The sequence below is a fragment of the Typopeltis vanoorti genome, chromosome 16 (genome assembly GCF_054136105.1).
Source record: "Typopeltis vanoorti isolate ZY-2024b chromosome 16, IOZ_Tvanoo_1.0, whole genome shotgun sequence".
Classification (NCBI taxonomy): Eukaryota; Metazoa; Arthropoda; class Arachnida; order Uropygi; family Thelyphonidae; genus Typopeltis; species Typopeltis vanoorti.
Window position 1 is genome coordinate 92,671,177 of NC_143564.1, and position 20,618 is coordinate 92,691,794.

A 20,618-nucleotide genomic window follows, 5' to 3' on the forward strand; every position below is an offset into this window, starting at 1 on the left:
TAAAAAAACCAGAATCAGTCGTTGGCCAACCAGCCTAGGCACAAAAATAATTCAGTACTTGTTTTTCATTACTTTTTTTAAATTTTTATTAAAGCAGCATTGTGTATATTTTTGTTCTCTCTCTCTCTCTCTCTCTCTCTCTCTCTCTCTGTCTGTCTCTCTCTCTCTCTCTCTCTCTCTCTTCACACACACACACACACAAACAAACAAACAGAGAGAGAAAGAGAGATTATATTTTATACTGTCCTGTCAAGTGTCATCTCCATGCATGAGGTTGATGTTATTGATCGCCACCAGAGATCCAGAATGTGCAGTAGAGATATGACACTGAGGCGCTAATCTCTTCCGCTGGCGCAGTTTGTATCATACGTCTGTAGATAAGTGTGGTCTGGGCCCGGTTTGTCTGCTTTTGAGAGGGACAAAAACCTCCACCTCCGTATAAGACCGGCTAATTCACCATTTGATTGAAATACCTGATAAAGGTATTATATTTTATAAACTGCAAAAAAAAATATTATACTAGAAAATACACTTGCGAAATCAACGCCCAATGAAAAAGTACCCCGAAGCATCGACTATACACATAGTTTATGTTAAAGACATTTTAGCGTATAAATAAATTTGGCTTCCATTTTTATTCGCTCACACATTTCTATGCAATTTTGTTTTACAAATTACACTAGTTCATGTTTAAACTATATGATTCTATGTTAAAGCATATTAATCATAGCCATGAATGGAGTCTACACTAGGAAAGACACCAAAACGACAAATATACTGTAATCATTTATGCCTATTAAGATTTAGACAATCTGATAAAAGTAAATATGAATGATGCGCTTAAAAAATAATGCCACTATGTTTCACTTTTAAACGCAGCATCTTCAGTGAAATGTTTTTAGACGAACTTAAATAGAGTATACAATGTCAACAACTTTTTATATTCATTCAAAACAAGTAAGTTTGCTGGACTTGAAATTCATATTAATCGACGCAGATATAAAGTATGTAGAACTTCAAATTTAACACGAGAACATCCTAAATAAATTTGAGAATGCTTATTACAGAAAAGAATGCTAATTTTTAAAATTACTGTTTATCTTTAAGCAGCATATTCCATAAAACAGAATAAAATAAATTATAGATTCGGTCTAGTTGACTGATAGATTGAATAACATAAATGATTGACGAGGCAGAAAACCGATAATTTGATGGCTTCCACTATACATCAAAACTCAATCTGTATATTATTGATGGCGGAGCAGTGGGGAAGAAGAATTTGTTATATTTAGAATTGTGAAATTATTGTAAGTATGAGGAGGATTGGAAATAAAAAGATAAATACAACAACTGGATAAAAATTTAATTAAATGAATAGATTGGAATGAAAGGAGAATTATTCACAAAGACTGTGCATATAATAAGAGGAATAAGGATTGCCTCAATGTGTCAAAAAATATATTAGTTTGATACAATTATCCTTATTCTCATTAAGGATATCCTACGAAAGCCTTTCTTGCCATTTCCCGTGAAATCTGTTGTGCCCGGTCTTTAAATACCTGCAGCCTACGGGGGACTGCTCTTAAATAAGTTATAACCTGACATCCGATTATCGAAGGCCAGGTGACACATGAAGAAACTGGAGAATCCTTTTCCTCCCACGCACACATAATTATACTCCACAAAACAGAACCTAAAAAAGACCGAAAACAACAACAACAATCATAATAACATAAACACATGGAAATGCGGTCCTTGCCTTGTCCTTTGACCATTTTCTCAAGCACACACCTCAGATATCCAACACAACTTCAGTAAACTACGATGCTCAGAAAGCCACTGCAATTTCAATCACCAAATAGGCAATAAATGATCGATGATTATTTGTGTTTTCCGGTTTGTGGTTGCAATAACACATCGCACACAAATCTGTCTTCAAACTTTATAAGGTGACGTCATAGGAACTCGATAAAAAAAAGCTTTCGCTGAGCAGAACATACATATGGTTTATTGCGCTCCGAAGTAATCACTTTAAAACAAGGTGTTACTTTAGATACATGGTAACATATTATTTACTTTCTTTCACGATATTTCATTATCAAGTATTTCCTGCCATTCGTTTCTACATAATAAATATTTGCTTGAAGTCATTGCTTTTTTTTAATTTCATTTTTTCTAAAATTCAAAACATTTTCATGCTGTTCGCAATTTTCGATAATCTAACATTAATATTATACAGATATACGAGGGTGGTCTGAAAAGTTCTCGGCCACGAACAAAGATGGCAGCACTATCGGCAGTTTTTTTTTTAAGTTTGGTACATGTGTTATAAGCTTCCGTATGAAATTGCAAGTCATTCTAACAAGTAGTTTGTTTGATGCAGCTGTATGAAGCAAAAGTGTTGTTTGTATCCCTGGAAATGGATAAAATTGAGTATCGCGAGGTTATAAAATTCTTGTAAAATAAGGTTTAACGCTAAAAAAATTCATTCGATGTTCATAAAAGTTTATGGGCACTCTTTTCCTTACTTTTCGAAAATTAAGAAAAGGGCTGCAGAGTTTAAATGCAACCGTACCAGACTAGAAGATGATCCACGTGAAGTATGTCCAAAAGGTGTAACAACCAGAAATCATTGATCAAGTGCACGATATACTATTGGATGATCGGTTGATCGGTGAGTCAAAGTGTGAAATTGCTGAGACTAGAGGCATTTCAAAAGAACGTGTAGGATATATTTTGCATGAAGAATTGCAAATGAAAAAGCTTTGCGCAAGATGGGTGCCGCCTTGCTAACAGCAGTGAGCAAGCGGGAGTTCACAGAATCCAGACAGCTATCAAAACAGTGGACAGAAACCGGTTCAGCTCCAAAGAAAGCAACGCTGGTTCCATCAGCAGGAAAGATCATGGCATCGGTATTTTGGGATGCTAAAGGCATTTTGTTTATTAGTTATCTTGAAAAGGGTAAAACAATAACCTGGGGATATTATTCCGATCTTTTAGCCAGCTAGACAAAAAAATTCCTTACAAAAGACCTGGTTTGCAGGGAAAAAAATCATCTTTCATCAGGACAGTGCACCTGCCCACAATGAGAAAATGACAATGGGAAAATTAAGGGATCTGCACTATGAATTGTTGGAACATCCCTATTCCCCAGATTCGGCTCCCTCTAACTTCTATCTCTTCCGAAAACTAAACCCTTCCTCGCTGGTCAGCGTTTTTCTTCGAATCAAGAGGTGATTGCAGCTGTAGAGGGGTACTTTGCAGATATTACTAAGAACCACTACAGGAACGGGATAATGGCGTTGGAGCATCATTGGAATAAATGTATTAGTCTTAAGGGAGATTATGTTGGAAAATAAAAATAATTTTCAAATTATAAATTCGTTTTTTCATTGTTAGGCCGAAAAATTTTCAGACCACCCTCGTATATATTAGGACCATGAAGATATATATATTAACAAGTCTTGCCAATATGCTCCTTTTGTAATAATTACTATAAACATAACTTATAAAATAGTACTTATTAAGTGTTTGATTGTAATCATATTTAGTTTTATTGGTTCAATACGAAGAAAAGAACACTCCAGGAAAAGCTTTTACGCCCGTTTTCATTGAACCAATTTCATCTTCTTCATAAATTCCATCTTCAATTCTATCTGTTGCTCCTAATAAGCATATCAAAGTAAAGATGGAGCGGAGAATAGAAAAATCACCAAGTATCAGATTAATGACACTTTAATTTACGTCATTCCAATATTTCATCCAATGTAAAATAATTTAAAAAGCAAATGAATAATGTAGGTTGCAGTGTAGCTTTGTTTGCATCACAGCAATTACATAATTATTGAAATACGATAGTTTCGTTGCGCGAGATTTAAAAGGATAATTTTTATGTTTTAATCTAGTTCCACCCTCTATATTAGAAGAGGGAACCAGTTCCGACACAGTTGTAGAGGAAAGGTCCAAAGTTAGTTTACGTTGTCGTGCCTCAGGCTATCCGACACCAACTGTGTCTTGGAGAAGAGAAGATGGTAATGAGATAAATCTTGGTTCCTATAGTGGAAGAAAATATTCCGGTAAGATTATTTCTCAATTTGTTAAGTGCAATAAATCTAGCGTATCCTGATTCCTTACTACAACAGTTGATTATTTCTGATATTGTAAATCGTAATTTTCGTAATGTAACCCAGAACATTTCTTGATGAACTCTCCCGACATACAATGAAAGTGTTATTAGTTTTAAACGGATACTGCAGAGAATAAAGTAATAATTATTTAAGTTAATTATTTAATTTTTGTAATAATTTTTATTTATTGATATAAATAATTTTACAGAACTAAGAAACAATTATTTTAACACAATTTTTTAACGTTAATCAATAATAATAATAATAATAATAATAATAATAATAATAATAATAATAATAATAATAATAATAATAATAATAATAGAAACAATTATATGTTATAAACTATCCTGTGTATTCCTAGCTCTCCGGCTGGAAGGAGAACATTTAAATATCTCACAAGTAACCAGAGAAGACATGGGAGCTTATTTATGTATTGCATCAAACAAAGTCCCGCCTTCAGTTAGCAAGCGAATCCTTCTTCAGGTAAACTGTAAGTATTTAAATTATTTTAAGTAAAGGATAGAAATTTATTGACTATCCGATGTAAGGCACAAAGAAAGCTAAAGGAAATGAGCTTGTGAAGGACGCAATTAAGCCTCGTGCCTTTTAATGCAGAAATAATTTTCTACTTTTTCAATAAAAAATGCATTTTTCAAAAATTTTCATGTATATACTGAATAAAATAAAATCGTCCCAAAACTGCATAAACCTTATTATGAACTACTAATTATATGAAAAGCCAAAGGCTTCAATTCGGCGACATGAACTTATTTAAGTTAAGGGATATTACATCCCATATTATTTCTTAGCCGAATAAGAAACTCAAAGAGTTTCATGCCGAATATAGAAACTATACAATGTTCGGCGATTCCAAGCGTAAGCAAATACCTGGATAGTGCAACACCTGACCCATTTTGTAGTGCAACTCATAGTAAGGGTGGAGCAAGATCCGATCACTATTCTTGGTATTTACCCATAATGTGAACTTAGCTCCTAGGAGCTGTATTACTGTTCGACATTATGAGAGACGGTCACTACCCAGACCGGTTTCAACCTATATTGAGAATGTAAGTTCTATTCGCTACAAACTTGGTATTAACTAGCTCTACCTATTCACTGATGAGACCTCAATAAAGGTTGAAACCGGTCTGGGTAGTGACCTTCTCTCATAATGTAGAGCAGTAATACAGCTCCTAGGAGTTGTATTATTGTTCTACATTATGGGTAAATACAAGAATAGTGATCGGAGCTAGCTCCACCCTTGCTATGAATTGTCTCAGTTTGCACTACTAAATGGGTCAGGTGTTGCACTATCCAGGTATTTGCTTACGCTTGGAATCGCCGAACTTTATATAGTTTCTATATTCGGCATGAAACTCTTTGAGGTTCTTATTCGGCTAAGAAATGATATGGGATGTAATATCCCTTAACTTAAATAACTTATTATGAACATTTTACATTTGTGAATCAGCTAAAAGAATCCAAATTATGACTTGCTGCTTTTGACTTCGATTTTGTAACTTTCAACACAACTGTCCTATATTTGAATATATTCATCTGAAAGGGTTTCTCTTATATACTGACTATATTAAGGATAGTAGACAAAAAACTATTTCAAACCCATATCAAATTTCTCTTGAAATAATTTTATAATTGTGTTATACAATCAGTCTGTCATTCTCAGATATAAAAACCTTCTTTGAAAAATCAGGAACTTCGCTATGGTGATTTCTTTCACAATGAATTAACTTGCATTGGCGATTATAATGATCAGCTTATCAGATCATGCTTATACGGCCAATATCATAGAGAATCAGGCAAACTTTTACATGCTAATAATATAAGCCAAACTATTCCTTTTTCTGCTAAAATGCTTGGAATTCAATCAAAATGGATGCTTATGTTATCCCTGGTTGAATTCTTCGTGCTCCATAAGCTCTTGGGTGACTTCTAATATCTCCTGCCAACGATTAATTTCGTATATTTATTCTATACATCGTCTTCTTTTAGTTTTATGTATGGAAAATTAAAAGTATTGTCACCAATTTTGTTTATAGAAATGTTTTTTTCTATAAACAGATTTCTTTTTCTTTAACAGGTTTAAAGAAATTATTTATTTTTCATATTAGTGCTTCAATCTAAACTCTTCCTCTTTTATTTTCTGATTCACTGTTTTTATCCACTGGCCTTTTAGGCCTCAGACCTTAAAGGAAAAGTGTCTCTGTATGACAGGTGGATTCAGAGGCTTGAAGTCTAGTATGACATTAAAGCCTTGATAGCTTGAGTTTTATGATGACTTTTCAGTGACTCTTTGCCATTGCTAAAAACAAATGGCAACATTAGTATGTTACTACATATTAGTATCATCTACTAAAACTCAATCTGAATGAAATGTACTAATATCATAGGACTTTTAGAGTTGGTAACATTAATCTTGAGTCTTCTGTTACTGTTTGTGACAAATGTTTTGCATCAAAAGTGAGTTTTTGCGTAATAGAGAGTTATCGAGATTTTCAATATCAGCCTAAGAGAGTTACTTATTTTTCAACGTCAGAATTTTCATTGTATATATTAATAATTGTGCCTTGTTTTACTGCACGCAATACTTCATTAAATCATTTGTTTTACTGTTAATTAATGTAAGGGAATGGAAGACGGTAATAATTCTAATTAAAAACAAATCTTTATTATAATAACTTGCACAAATAAGCTGTTATTTCTAAAAAGAAGTCGCAACTTATGAATGCTTCATAATAATTCAGCTTGATTTTTCAAAATCACTCAGATGATGACTTTTCTGAATAGACAGAAATGGTGTCAGCATGATACGTCAATATAATCTCTGTTTTAAATTAAAATATTGAATTTTTGAAATGTTTATAATCATCATTAACTTGAGATTAACCTGCTTAACTATTAAAAGAAGTATACTTTTATTTCATTGATATAACGCTTCTTAACAGCAATTTCTAGTTTTGTAAAGAAGAGAAGAAAATAAACTGATTCCTTCATTGCATGAAAATTCCTAGATTCGCACTCCTACCTGGGAATCAATGAACTTTATGTCGTTATATTTCAAAGTTTTTATCGTAATAATTATGAAACAAATCATATATTAAATCTTTTAGAGCTATTTTCTCAAGTTGTTTCGGTAAAATGGCAATGACAAAAAAATATTACATCTAAGGTAAATATTCTATAACGCAGTACTTTCGCGTATGACTTAGTTTATAAAAAACAGATAAAAATGGAAAATTGTTATTTATTTTATATTAAGTTCCCATTCGAGAAGTTGCAAATCTGGAAGATTAATGCTGTGTGACGAGGGCAGAAGAATCGTTTATCAAATTAAGACTGAAACTTATTGTTATTCATTTATTTATTTATTTACTGGGAGTTATTAATAATAATTAAGTATCAACAAACAAATTTAAGTAGGAAAATGATTTATTGCTATGATTTAATATATTAATAAAGAAAGATTATATACAAATGTTGTAGATTAGACCAGCCATCTCAGAAAGATGGATTTTGTATTTTAAGAAACCAAATCAGCCACTACAGTGTAATTTGTTCAGTTAACTGCTGCATTTATAATAGCTAACTCCAAAAACTAAATAAAACGCGCAAAAGACATGTTGCCATATTTAGAGAAAAATTCCTTTCCTAAACTTTAGAAATACAAAAAAAATTAATAACGCTTATATACGTTGAAAGAAAATATTTTAAAATCAAATGTTACAGGTAATACATTTTGCCTTACATTTCTAATAAACAGAAAATCAGTATTGATAAATTACTTCAGTTTTTCTTCAGATATGTGTGGTTGAGTTCAACTTTCGGGACTTTTAACCTGAAGGAATATCATTGTGCAAAGTATAGAATTTAGAAACTTGTTATGCCTATATTTTACAGATTTTTCCAAACATTTCACAGTATTGAAAGAGAAACATTATGAATAATTATTAAAGATACTGTTAATATAATAATACAAAGACATTAAAGGAAGTCAAAGATGTGTTATTGTTCAACAAATTGCATCAGAACTGTTAGAAATGAGGACAGCTGTTAACTAACCCAGGTTTTTTAACATCTGGATTACTATTTAACAGGGTGATTGATTAGATAATGAGAAGAGTTGATAAGAATAATTAAATAGAATCCTTCGTCACAGGTGGGATCTAGTTATGAAGACGACATAATTTTGATATCATCACACTACGCTGATCTGTACAAGCAAAATCGGATGCATAAAACAGCTTAAAAATGTTGGTCTTAAAATAAATATGATTAAGACAGAGGTTCTTAAATTGAATAGCAAATACGAGAAAGAAATTAAAATTGATTAACTTGGTAGACGAGGTGAAGAATTTTACATACTTCGGAGATACATATTTCGCCGGCCTGGTTGGCCGAGTGGTTAGCGTATCCGTCTCCAGCCAAAAGGCTGATGTTTCGAATCCCGCAGTACAGGTGCGGTTAGTTGAAGTTGATCTAGAGAGAGATGTAGAGTAGGTGTCCTCCCTCGATAAGTCTTTAGACTACCTGGAGGTGTCACGTAATAATAATAATGTTGATGCAGAAGGTTGGAATCGACAGAGATAAAACGCAAAGGCTGATAACAGCAAAATCTGCTTTGAAAAAATTTGAATAATAAATGGAAATAATCCAGATAATCATAATAAAACAAAATATTTAAAATATAATAAAACGAAAAATGTTACGAAGTTATTATTATATGGATCAGATACAGAAACTGACCTCGCCCCCCCCAAAAAAAAAGCTAAATTAAACAGCATCCAAACAAAATATTTGCGTAAAATTTTTAAATAATTATTTTAGTCCCAAAGTATAAAAAACGATGAATTATATAAACGGACTGAGCAAAAAAAAAAAAAAAATAGACAGCAGAAAGATTCAGAAGTTAGCTTTGATATGTGGATGCCTGAAGGATACCTGGATACCACCTCTGGAAGTAATGAGAATAAACGAATCTCGGCTATATGCACCAGGAAGTACAAAGAGCATAAGTAATTAAGCAATTTTCCATAATTTTCCATATTCAGTTAAAGTTTGTGTTTAATGAAATCATACGGATAAGCAACTTCTTTTCTTACTTTGCAAGAGTCCGCATCAGATGGACTGAATAACTTAGTTGAACAGCATTATATATTTTCTTCGCATTATGTTTGGAATTCGAACTCGGGTTTATACAAATTTGTTGCTATTTACTGTTTGCTACAGAGGTATTTATTTACGATTATATATGATGAATTAGAAATATAGCTTACACATAAATTTTTAATACAATCCCAAGAACTGAGGTTTACTTAATTTTCATTTATCTATTTTTGAAATATGTTTGTTATTTGTATGTTCTCAATTAATCTGGAAATTATATTTTCGTTATTACAATCATTCAATATAAATGATATATGCAGGAAAGAATATTTCAGATGTGAAAATTCTCGTGTTACTTAGACACTTTTAAGTTAATGACTTTCCTTAAGTAATCACGTGCACAAATGATATCATCTGTTCTTTCAGTTCGTCCAAAAATTCGCGTTCCCAACCAATTAGTCGGTGCCCCGTCTGGAATGCATGTCACGCTCGAGTGTCGACTTGAGGCTTCACCTCGACCCCTGACGTCGTGGATTAGAAACGACGGAGTGATGCTGCTCAATAACAGGAAATATGACTTGACAGAAGAAGAAGACGGTTATAAGATAAGCATGAAAATCAAGATAAACGACTTAAACGAAAGAGACTTTGGCTCTTATAAATGTGTAGCGAAAAACACCTTGGGAGAAAAAGAAGGATTCATCAGATTATACGGTAAGTTGCTAGTTTCCTTACTGCTCACGCTTTTCACGGATATTAATCTTTATTTGTCCGCCTCTATATTTATGACGATGCGCTTCATATCTACCTTAATGATTATGTTGATAATTAAAATTAACGTTGTTCTAAATTATTTTTTAACTTAAAAGTGCGGCCATGATTTCCGTACCCATCATCATTAGATTGATGTTTTACCTCCCATAAGAAATCATGTTCGGAAATATTATCTGTCTTATCTATTCAAAACCCATAGAGAAAAGGGATGTTTTGTTATCTTGCTGATAGAATATTTTTGACGATTAACTTTTTATCCAACGTGGCTCTGAAAATATCTGCTTGTTTTTATGTATTCAGTTAATTTACTTACGGACAATTAATCTTTATTTAACATAAAGTTAAGTTTTAGCCACTAAATTTCCAAAATTAGTTTTCTGATTTTATTGTGATTAATTTAACGTAAAATATGAAATTCATTATTCTTACTTTTGCTAGTTAAAGAGAACGCATGCGTAAGACCAGTAGCTATTGTTTTGCAACTCGTGCATTCCTTTGTGTAGGATTCTATAGTAGTGAGTAAAAAGTTGATTGTTACATTTTTAATACCAAGCTGAAACAGAAGAGGCTGTAAAAATATAGTACTTTAGCAACTACGCAGGGAGGATTAGACGTTAGGAAGAGATAAGGAATTTATTGACTTTTTTTTTTTTTTTGCGAAATAACTACAAGCTGCAATACATGGAAAAGACTGACGTAAGTTGGCTGTAGAGGTTGATGTAAAAGATATGAAAGCACTCAACGAAAATTTGATTAGGTAAGTCCGAAACCGGATTGTATGATTAATAACTCAGATGTACCGTGTCCATGGAAATACCTTCATAAAAAAACGACAGCTGAAATATACTGTGTTATATGATAGAAAGATGGATTTTTTTTAAGGAAAGTATAATCGTTAACCTGAAAGTTCAAAAGAGGATCACGAATTTTTATGTTTGTTTTATGCTGCTTTAGACTGATTATGAAAACGAAATTCTAAGTTTGGGTAGATTAGAAATTTCTACAGGATGAATTGTTATTCGAGAGAGACGCATAGACATACCTAGCGAACAAAAAAAAAAGCAAAGAGGTATTTATTTCCTTAGAATCTCAGATATCTGTAATATACTAATCTAGGAAAAGTTGCAGTATTAATAGACTTATTAATAAAGATATAGTTTCTTGCACTGGGGGTCGTACATTTTTCAACATATATCTCCCAGCGTGGTTTGTGAAACTGGAAATTAAAAGCTATCTGAGTTAAGGATATTAAATTTCTCAAGATGATCTCACTATTGAGAATTGCTTACTGAGGAAATCAGTGTAGATGGATTGGAGGTTGAAAGGTTCAAAGTGATTGGTGCACCAGAGATAGAGACAGTAAATCAATTTGACAGAAATCTTTATCTCCTTTAAGGCCTAGGCAATGTGTAATTTGGAATGTAGTCACATATTCTTGTAGTCTACCTTGCGTGTGTTAACACCTTTCACGTGCGAACCGATTTTCTTATTTTGTAGAGGAATCAAGCCCCTTTATCTACAGAGTGTAGATTTTTACGATAGTTTCAAATGTTTTATACTTTAAATACTTTGAAATATTGTCCAGTTTTAAACGAAATTTTAAATAAAATGAAAAATTTAAGTTGTTTTTATATTTTTCAATTAATAGTAGATTCTTTCAATAAAATCGTTACAGTTCTCGCACCGTTTGGGTAATTTTCAAGACAAAATTATAAGTAGTAACAATTTGGTCCAGTTATCTCTCGTTTGGGTAATCAAAGTGACATGATAAGTTCCAAATTATTAAATGCATTATCTTGTGAGAGGATGTATAGAAATGTTTCTATTTGTATATTAAAGATTCTTTGTTTTTTGATTATAAGGCCGGTCTGTCTGGCCGAGTGGGTGGCGTATCCGTTCTTCTGCCGAAAGGCTGTGGGTTCAAATCCCGCCGTAGGCATGGATGTTTGTGATTATCTGTGAAAGTACTCGTGGGGGTAGATGGCGTTGGTGTAGATGATGCGGTTTACTGTAGTTGATGGAGATGGAGAGTTGTGGAATGAGTGCCCTCCCTCGATGAGTCTTTAAACACCTTGGAGACGTCAGGTAATAATGATTCAAGATTTATTTTTTTTAAATCAAATGATATCATGTTATCTCGAAAGAATTATTCCAAAAACTATATTGGGCTAGGTTTTAAATAGTTGTGTGCCTCTTTTGCCTGAAAAAAAATTCCAGTGGGGCGGAGTTAAAAAATCTTGCATATGAGACCAACTAACTCACTTTCAAGATGCTCCTGTTAAGGTTATTCGTGTCCTACACGTGATTCGAACGAACAAAAAAATAATTATCATCATTCCAAAAAAAAAGACACGTCACTTGCCTAACCATGGCCGGCCATGTTGGACAAGTGGTCAGCGTATCCGCTCCCCAGCCAAAAAGCTGTGGGTTCGAATCCCGCCGTGGCCATGAATGTTTGTGATTGTGTGTGGATATACTAATGGTATGGTAGGCGGTAGATGGCGTTGGTGTAGTTGGTGGAGCCAGAGAGTTGTAAAGTAGGTGTCCTCCCTCGATGAGTGTTCGGACTCCCTTTATGTGTCGCTTAATAATAATAATAAGAAGAATAAGAATAATTACTGGATTAGCCATTGAATCTCTCAAGATGTAAACTATTACATATATTTCTTGGATCCAAGAGGATCCAAGAAATATATCTACCTATCTACCCTCCCCCCCCACACAACATTGATTCATTATAAGAATCATAGTGGGATGGTATTAAGCTACCTTACTTCCTAGCTTAGTGGAAAAATAAATAAATAAATAAATAAAATCTAAATATGTGTATGCTTTCGGAAACTTTCTGTAAATTAAATAATTTGATTTTAGCATATATATTTTGGAAAATATCTTAGATAACTAATTTCTAATGTCAATAATATGAAGAATGAGTTCTCTAAAAGAAATATAAAATTACAATATACCTTGTTTGCGTGCTTCTAAGAAGATTTATTTCTCTCTTTTTGTTCGAAACATAATATTTATATTTACATGCTGCTGTTTCATTAAAAATTACTAATGATTTAATAGGAGGTGTAATTATTTTAATACTAGTTATAAATATTATTTATTTTCTTGGTAACAATAATATTTGTAATAAATATTCAATCGGCTTTCATAATATCTACAGGAGTCACACAGTCTAAGTAGTTATTTACATCATATAAAATATTTTCTCTCGCAGAAATTCCGCCACCCACTACACTTCCAAGACCAACAACACAGTACGAAAACTACCTTCCAAGATTTAGAGGTGAGTATTTCTATTCTTAATTTTCAAATGAATATTAGAACGACAAATTGGAAATTTTAATTTTATTACAGAAAATAGAATTTGTTATATTTTTAAAACCATTTTCAAATGCACTGTTGTTGAATAGAACTAATGACTTTTATGCACCTTGACAACGACTTTAATCGATTCATTATTCTGTGTTAATTATACTGAGTACTTATACGTGTCACAAATTTGCACGTGCAGCGCACGTTGAACTGGTGTTGTCTAGTGTGTTGCTCATACAGATCATACTTTTTGATCATTATCATCGTGACAATCCATGCTGTGACAGGAGTATGAAACAGTTTGGAAGTACCATATGTTGCATCTGATTCTTAAAACGCAAGCTGCTGAAGGTTTCGAAAATCATGTTATATCACCTTGAAATATAACGATGAAGATATGAAGATACATCGTTAATTGAAAATTGGACTTTGTGTGTGTGTGTGTGTGTGTGTGTGTGTGTGTGTGTGTGTGTGTGTGTGTGTGTGTGTGTGTGTGTGTGTGTGTGTGTGTGTGTGTGTGTGTGAGAACCAACATCAACGACGAAAGCTTTAAACTTATCGTACAGGGTGGCCCAGAAGTCATGAAGAGGTTTAAACATTTAATAACTAATTTATTTATTAATATAATTAACGGCTATTGTAGCCTGTTTTTGTTTAAGAGTGACCCCTATTTTAATACATTGGCTAACTTAACTCAAAAAAGGGGTATATATATATATATATATATATATATATATATATATATATATATATATATATATATATATATATATATATATATATATATATATATATATATATATATATATATATTTGGAAACGTTATATATATATAACGTTTAAGTTTACTATTAAGTTTACTATTATTTGTATTAAGTTTACTGCTGAGCTTGAAACGGATAATTCCTTGCCTTTTCTTGATGTCAAACTGACTCGCTCTTCTGGTAAACTAAAAATATCGATATATAGAAAACCCACACATACCAACAGATATCTGCACAGTCAGTCCCATCATTTCCCTCCTCATAAGCTTGGAATAATTTCCACCTTGGGACATAGAGCCCGTTCTCTTCTTGATGATCCAAATGAACTGCTTACAGAAATAAACCATCTGAAAACTTCTTTCGAATTAATGGATATTCCAAGAAAATCATTAACAAATTCCTTCTTAATCCTCCTAGACATCACTCAGAAGAAACAAATAGATTCAAAGGCAATATTTCTATTCCTTACATAAGTACTGTTTCACATAAATTAGCAAAAGTTCTAAAAAAATACAATATCGGAACCTTGTCCACTTCCAAAGATCCGTTCCTTAATTAGCCACCCAAAACCTTGTCATCATCAACTCAAATACCCTGGCGTATATAAAATATTATGTGACTGCGATATTCCTTATTTCGGGCAGACAGACAAATCTGTCGAAATGCGTATGGAAGAACACATGAGAGACATTACTTACAAGAGACAGCGAGCGAGTGCATTATCAAGTCATATCCTCTTCTCAGCTAATCCTAATGATGATAATCAAAGTCACAAAGTCTGCTGGGAAAAATCTACAAACATCTTCCGTTGCAGTGACGAAATAGAGAGAAAAATTGTGGAATCGAGAGAAATCATCTTCAATCCTGTTCATCTAAATAACAACTTAAGCTACAACCTCCCAGATAGTCATTCAGCTGTAATCATGTACTGGCGTTCACGTGATGCAGCAAGCACGCACTCTGCCAATAATGCAACAAATGAAAGAACAGCTTCAAATATAAATACAACGTTTCATGCTAATTATGTATAAAGACTGTCAATGTTGTTCATAGTCTTTTAACCCTCAATGTTTAGTGTTTTTTCTTTTATAATGTCACCTGAAGAAGGCTGTTACAGGCCGAAACTAGTAGTGTGTTTATATTAAAACCTTTTTAATTAAATCTCGGTTCTAGTCATTCAATTTTTTTCATAAAACTATGTATGTTAACCGAGTCAATGATCATTCTGTCATATATATATATATATATATATTAGGGCATTATGGGCGAGTATAGAAGGCAATTATGGCAGAATAAAAGATGTGGAAAATTTTTGTACATACCTTGTTTTTTGGTTCTATGATGCCTTCTAAATCCAAGCTCCTGCTGAAGGTTGTTTATAAACGAGGGGGAAGAACATGGGGGTGTGCTTTAGACGCGGGAAAATAAGTTTGGAAACCCGGGTTGCTATTAATAATATATATATATATATATATATATATATATATATATATATATATATATATATATATATATATATATATATATATATATATATATATATATATATATATATATATTATTATTATTTTGTTTAGGGCCGCATTATTTTGTGAGGGGAGAGGGGGGGAACGAAGGGGAAGGGTATCCTTATGTGGAAACTGGGACAGGGGTTAACGGGGTGTGGACCGTTTCGGTCATCGTCTGACCATCGTCGGATCTTTGTCGGAAGGAGTGTAGGGCTATGTCAAGGCAGCAAGTTGCATCTGCCAAATTAGGGCATTTGTGGTCACAACTGGCCGGAGCGTGGCTTAATTTGTAAGTTTTGGATCGTCCAACATTCGGAACTTAGGTAGGGTGGTGGACGTTGATAGAATTTTCATCGCATTTTATGGCAATAGTTTCGGATATTCTAAGCATTGTTTCGTTGTCTTGTTTATATTTTGTCTTTATTTTTATTAAATTTTAATGTTTAATTTATTTTTTATACTTATGTTTTTTTAATTTAATTTTTTAATCTATTTTTTTTAATTAATATTATTAATTTAGTTTTTCCAGAAGAGGTCAGATAAATATATATTTATATATATATATATATATATATATATATTATTAATAGTAACCCGGGTTTCCAAACTTCTTTTCCCGCGTCTAAAGTACCCCCCCCCCCATGTTCTTATCCTCCCTCCCCTTTTATAAAAAATCTTCAGCAGGAGCTTGGATTTAGAAGGCATCATAGAACCAAAAAACAAGGTATGTACAAAATGTTTCCACATCTTTTATTCTGTCATAATTGCCTTCTATACTCGCCCATAATGCCCTAAAAAAAAATATATATATATATATATATAAGAGGAGTAAGATGGGAATCTTATATTTAAGAGGAGTAACATGGGAATTTCCCAGAAACTATTACTTAATTTATTTATTATTATCATTATAAATTCCATTTTTGGCTTACAAAGATTGGCCCTTTCCACTGTATGTTCAATGACAGCTGTTAATGTTCCTGGCTGCAGCGCCCTAATTTCTGCACGAATATTCTCCTTCACCTGTTGTACTGTCTGGGACCGGTTCGCATAACCGTTTCCTTCAGGTAACCCCATAGCAAGAAGTCAGAAGCCGTTATATCTGGAGAACGTGATGGCCAATTAACTGCAAATCTACGCGAATATTCGCTCGTCAAAAATGTGCCTTAGGAGTTCTACTGTGGGTCTAGTGATGTGGCTAGTGACCCCATCTTGCTGAAACCACATCTCCGGTCTCTTATCTACTGCAAAGTGTACAAAATTTTAAATCAAAGACCGATATCGCTTCCCATTGACCGTCACTGCATTACCGTCATCATCTTGAAAGAAGTATGAGCCGATGATTCCCTGTAACACCACACCACACCACACCATACTCTTAAGGGGGAGGGTGCAATTTATACCAGTGACAACCCCTTTCACCATTGAGGTGAAAGTGCTGATAATCTCTCGGTTTTAATTCCTATACCAGTAGGATTTTGTATGGGAAGATGTGTAAATGGTTCAAAATGCGCTCTGCAATGACGTCTGTGACACACGCAGCTGGACAGAACGTCTTTGGGTCAACGTTCCTGGTTCTTCTCCAACACTATCCAGCACACGTTAAATATTTTCTTCTGTCCTGGCTGAACGGGATCTCCCGAATGATGGCAAGTCACTTACGAAACTCTCTTCTTGTAAACCTGCGATCTTTGTTTCTGAGGTAGCATTTCTGACATTAAAATGGAGGCAATATGCTCTTTGGTTAGAATAATCGAATGCCGATTTTCAAACTAAAATTGCCCGATTTTTGTTCACTGTTGGGTTGTGAACTTTTCCATGATTAATTTTCCGTATGTTCCTTAGAATACTTGAAGCAAATAAAAAAAAAATGATAATCAAACACGTTATTCACATTTTAGCCCACTTCGTGACTTATGAGTTCATCCTGTATTTGGTACGTAGGCTACCAGTTATTATAATCAGGAAATCCTGCTCTAGAAAACAACATAGAACTTTTTCAAGCCATTTCGGTACTCTAATAAGAAAGTAGGGGTTCTCACATCGAGAGAAAAAATTCATCTTCCGTCTAATGACATTAACAATAACATTCACTCGCAATAGTTGAATTTCTAACTCACGACCTATTGGTAAGAGAGAGATTATGCTAATCACACCACTCAAACAAAGCCAAAAAAACACCATCATGTGAGGATTCTTCATAAGCACAGGCAGAATAGCCAGATAGTGTGCTAACAAAAAAAAGCTTTAGTTTTATGCCAAAGCAACTTTGGATTACAAATACATTCAGTTTCTGTTAAACAGATAAGAATATACCTTTAAAGCATATCGTAATTTATTCTTTTAAATGAATTTACTTATCGATTAGATCTCTCTATACAAATGATTATTTTCTATCGATTAAAATAGTAATTTATCAGTAAAAATATAAGAAGACTTCTAATTCGATAATTTTTATATTTTATTTATTTTTTCAGTGAGCTCAAGCTATATTAATTACTACCTTTCTAGGGAAAGTTTTCTTTCTAGTTTTCTAGGGAAACCACTAATAGTACAGGGGCAATAGTGTAGGATATTTGGGGGCCCCTTTACCGACTTCAGTCTGTAGTGAGTAAACTGGGGAGAAGCGCAAACATATTTTTCTGTCCGTTACTTTACGATAAGGATGCGGTAATGACATATGTGTTTCATATGTCTTACTGAACATTTATTATGATGCGCAGAGAAATAGGAAATATTACTTATATATTTGGAGAAATATAAAACTTATCTTCAAGCAAGATTTATGAGTAATGTTCTCCCCATCCTATTATATCAAACTTCAAGGCGACGATTATGTTTATTTTTCGATGCGAAGAGATAATATATCGTGAATTACTTTCTCCACTTTAGACTATGAATCAAGTTAACAACACAGATTCTCCAACACTGTAAGGTTGGAGAATCCGTATAACTATGAATCTGTGAATATAGCCTTCCTGTAGCTGGTTTATGCGTGACGACAGTGTGCCATTTTACACAATCCAAGAAATTTTAAACAATCACCAAATTCAAGTGATCCCCACCAGATTGATTTCTTGCAATTTCTTACTATTCTCCATGGCTGGAAAGAAAGCTCACTGGAAAACATTTTCACATTTGAATCTCATGAGTATACTACTGAATGTCCAGCTGAATGTCATTTATGCATACCAGCGATGAGGTGATAAGATCACTACATACTATTAACCCTTTTTCAAAGTATCTTGTACTTATAATTTACCAATTAAAAAAAAAAAAAAATATATATATATATATATATGTTTTTTTTTTAATTAATTAATTTATTTATTTTTTAGCCCCAGCCATAGGCCTGATTCGTCAGCTATGCCGGTCCGAGCCCGGATAAAATATTGGGGGGGGGGAGATTGAGGTGGTACCGTACTTCCCCATAAAAAGCTGAAGTACACAAAGTAAGGGAAGTAGCGTATGATGATGAGCGTATGACATCATCATACGCTATATATATATATATGTAGAAAGTTTTTTACCTTGGGTATACTCAGGCACGTGTGCGAAGTGTACAATATACGCAGGCACCGCAGAAGAAAAGACGCCTAAATGATGTCAAAAAATATGAGATAAGAGTTAAACGAACAACGAATGGTACATATAATTATGAATGTACGTTGTCTTCCGTTCGGGTCCCTTCAGATCTTCCCGGAAACGAATAAATAAATTCTGAAATTGTACCCTCGGCCCGATTATATCACTGTAATTTTTTATTAAAATTTACAAAAATATACCTAAAATAGTTATTTATTTTTTGATGTATCATAAATCAATTTGTGATTAATTGTTGAGTTCCGTGTAAAAAAAATGTATAAGCAGGACTAATCCGTAGGTAATAAAATATACTTTAAAGCGGTTTTCATTTGTTTTTCATTTCCTGTTCGTTTTATTCACACTTTATTCAAAAAAATTTTTTTTGGAAAGGCGCGGAACATTAATCGCACACAAGAAAAATACTGTACTAGTCGCCGGCGCTGGGTATATTATATGTTAACGATACCAAGTAATTTTTTAAACTTGGTTTTAATCCTTTTTCCTAAGTAAGCAAACAGACAAGTAAGTCAAGTTTGCGCCTGAACATAGTTCAGATCTGAGGCAACTCGTGGTAAAGGTGGAGTAAGATCTGATCACATTCCTTAGTATTTTCCCCTAATGCAAAGCACATCCCCTTGCTGAGATGTATCATGCTATGCATTATATATATATAGACTATAATAACCTGCCAATTTCTGTATCTCTTTTTACATAAAAACATGTTTTCTCATGAGAATATATTTTAAACTCGTTTACCATATATTTCCAGTGTTATTATAACAATATTATTACATTCTATAACTGGTAACTCCTTTTTTGTATGTCAAACGTGTACCTTTCTGTCTGCTTAAAAACTTTTAGTCTATTTGAAATATATATGATTTAAAGACATTTGAGCTCTGCTTCCTTCTTCTCCGACTGGTTTATATCAGCAGCATACAGCTTTGAGCGTAGTATGAAAAACAAGCTTAGACACTCGTATTACTTGCGCACATAACTTGAAGGGAAGACAGAATTTCACAGTTTTTGCGTCTAAGCGAAGCGAGGCGTGTGTGTTCGTTGGTTTTATTACGGCAATCTCTGCGAAGAGGATGCTAGATAAAGCGTCTGACACCTTTACCTTGGTTTCAGTTTAAAAGCTCTTTTTTTTTTCTTGTTGTTACAGAGTCTCATATTACCCAGAACGACAGCTTCCTTCCAAGAAATAACCACGGTGCACCAGCAACTAATTCTCTAATGGACGAATCCCACGATTTCCGCACAGGTATGGAGCTACTTTTCAATCTACTAGATGCAGTTTCCTTTTATTTTCTTTTTTATGGAAAACTATGTTTTCTTATTAGGGTTATTGCGTTTTTTTTTTCCCGGATTATTCGCCTTCAGTTGATAAAATTACCTTTTATCAAGACATT

At 33.3% G+C, this 20,618-nt stretch overlaps 1 protein-coding gene across 1 annotated transcript in view; it reads left to right on the forward strand.

The window, feature by feature from the left end:
• Positions 1-20,618, forward strand: part of LOC150098183 (lachesin-like) — a 299,185-nt gene that overhangs the window by 263,251 nt on the left and 15,316 nt on the right. The window contains exons 4-8 of the mRNA XM_090406487.1: positions 3,906-4,076; positions 4,492-4,620; positions 9,678-9,965; positions 13,252-13,320; positions 20,372-20,470. Of these exons, the coding sequence (XP_090262613.1) occupies positions 3,906-4,076; positions 4,492-4,620; positions 9,678-9,965; positions 13,252-13,320; positions 20,372-20,470 (756 nt within the window). The remainder of the gene's footprint in view (positions 1-3,905; positions 4,077-4,491; positions 4,621-9,677; positions 9,966-13,251; positions 13,321-20,371; positions 20,471-20,618) is intronic.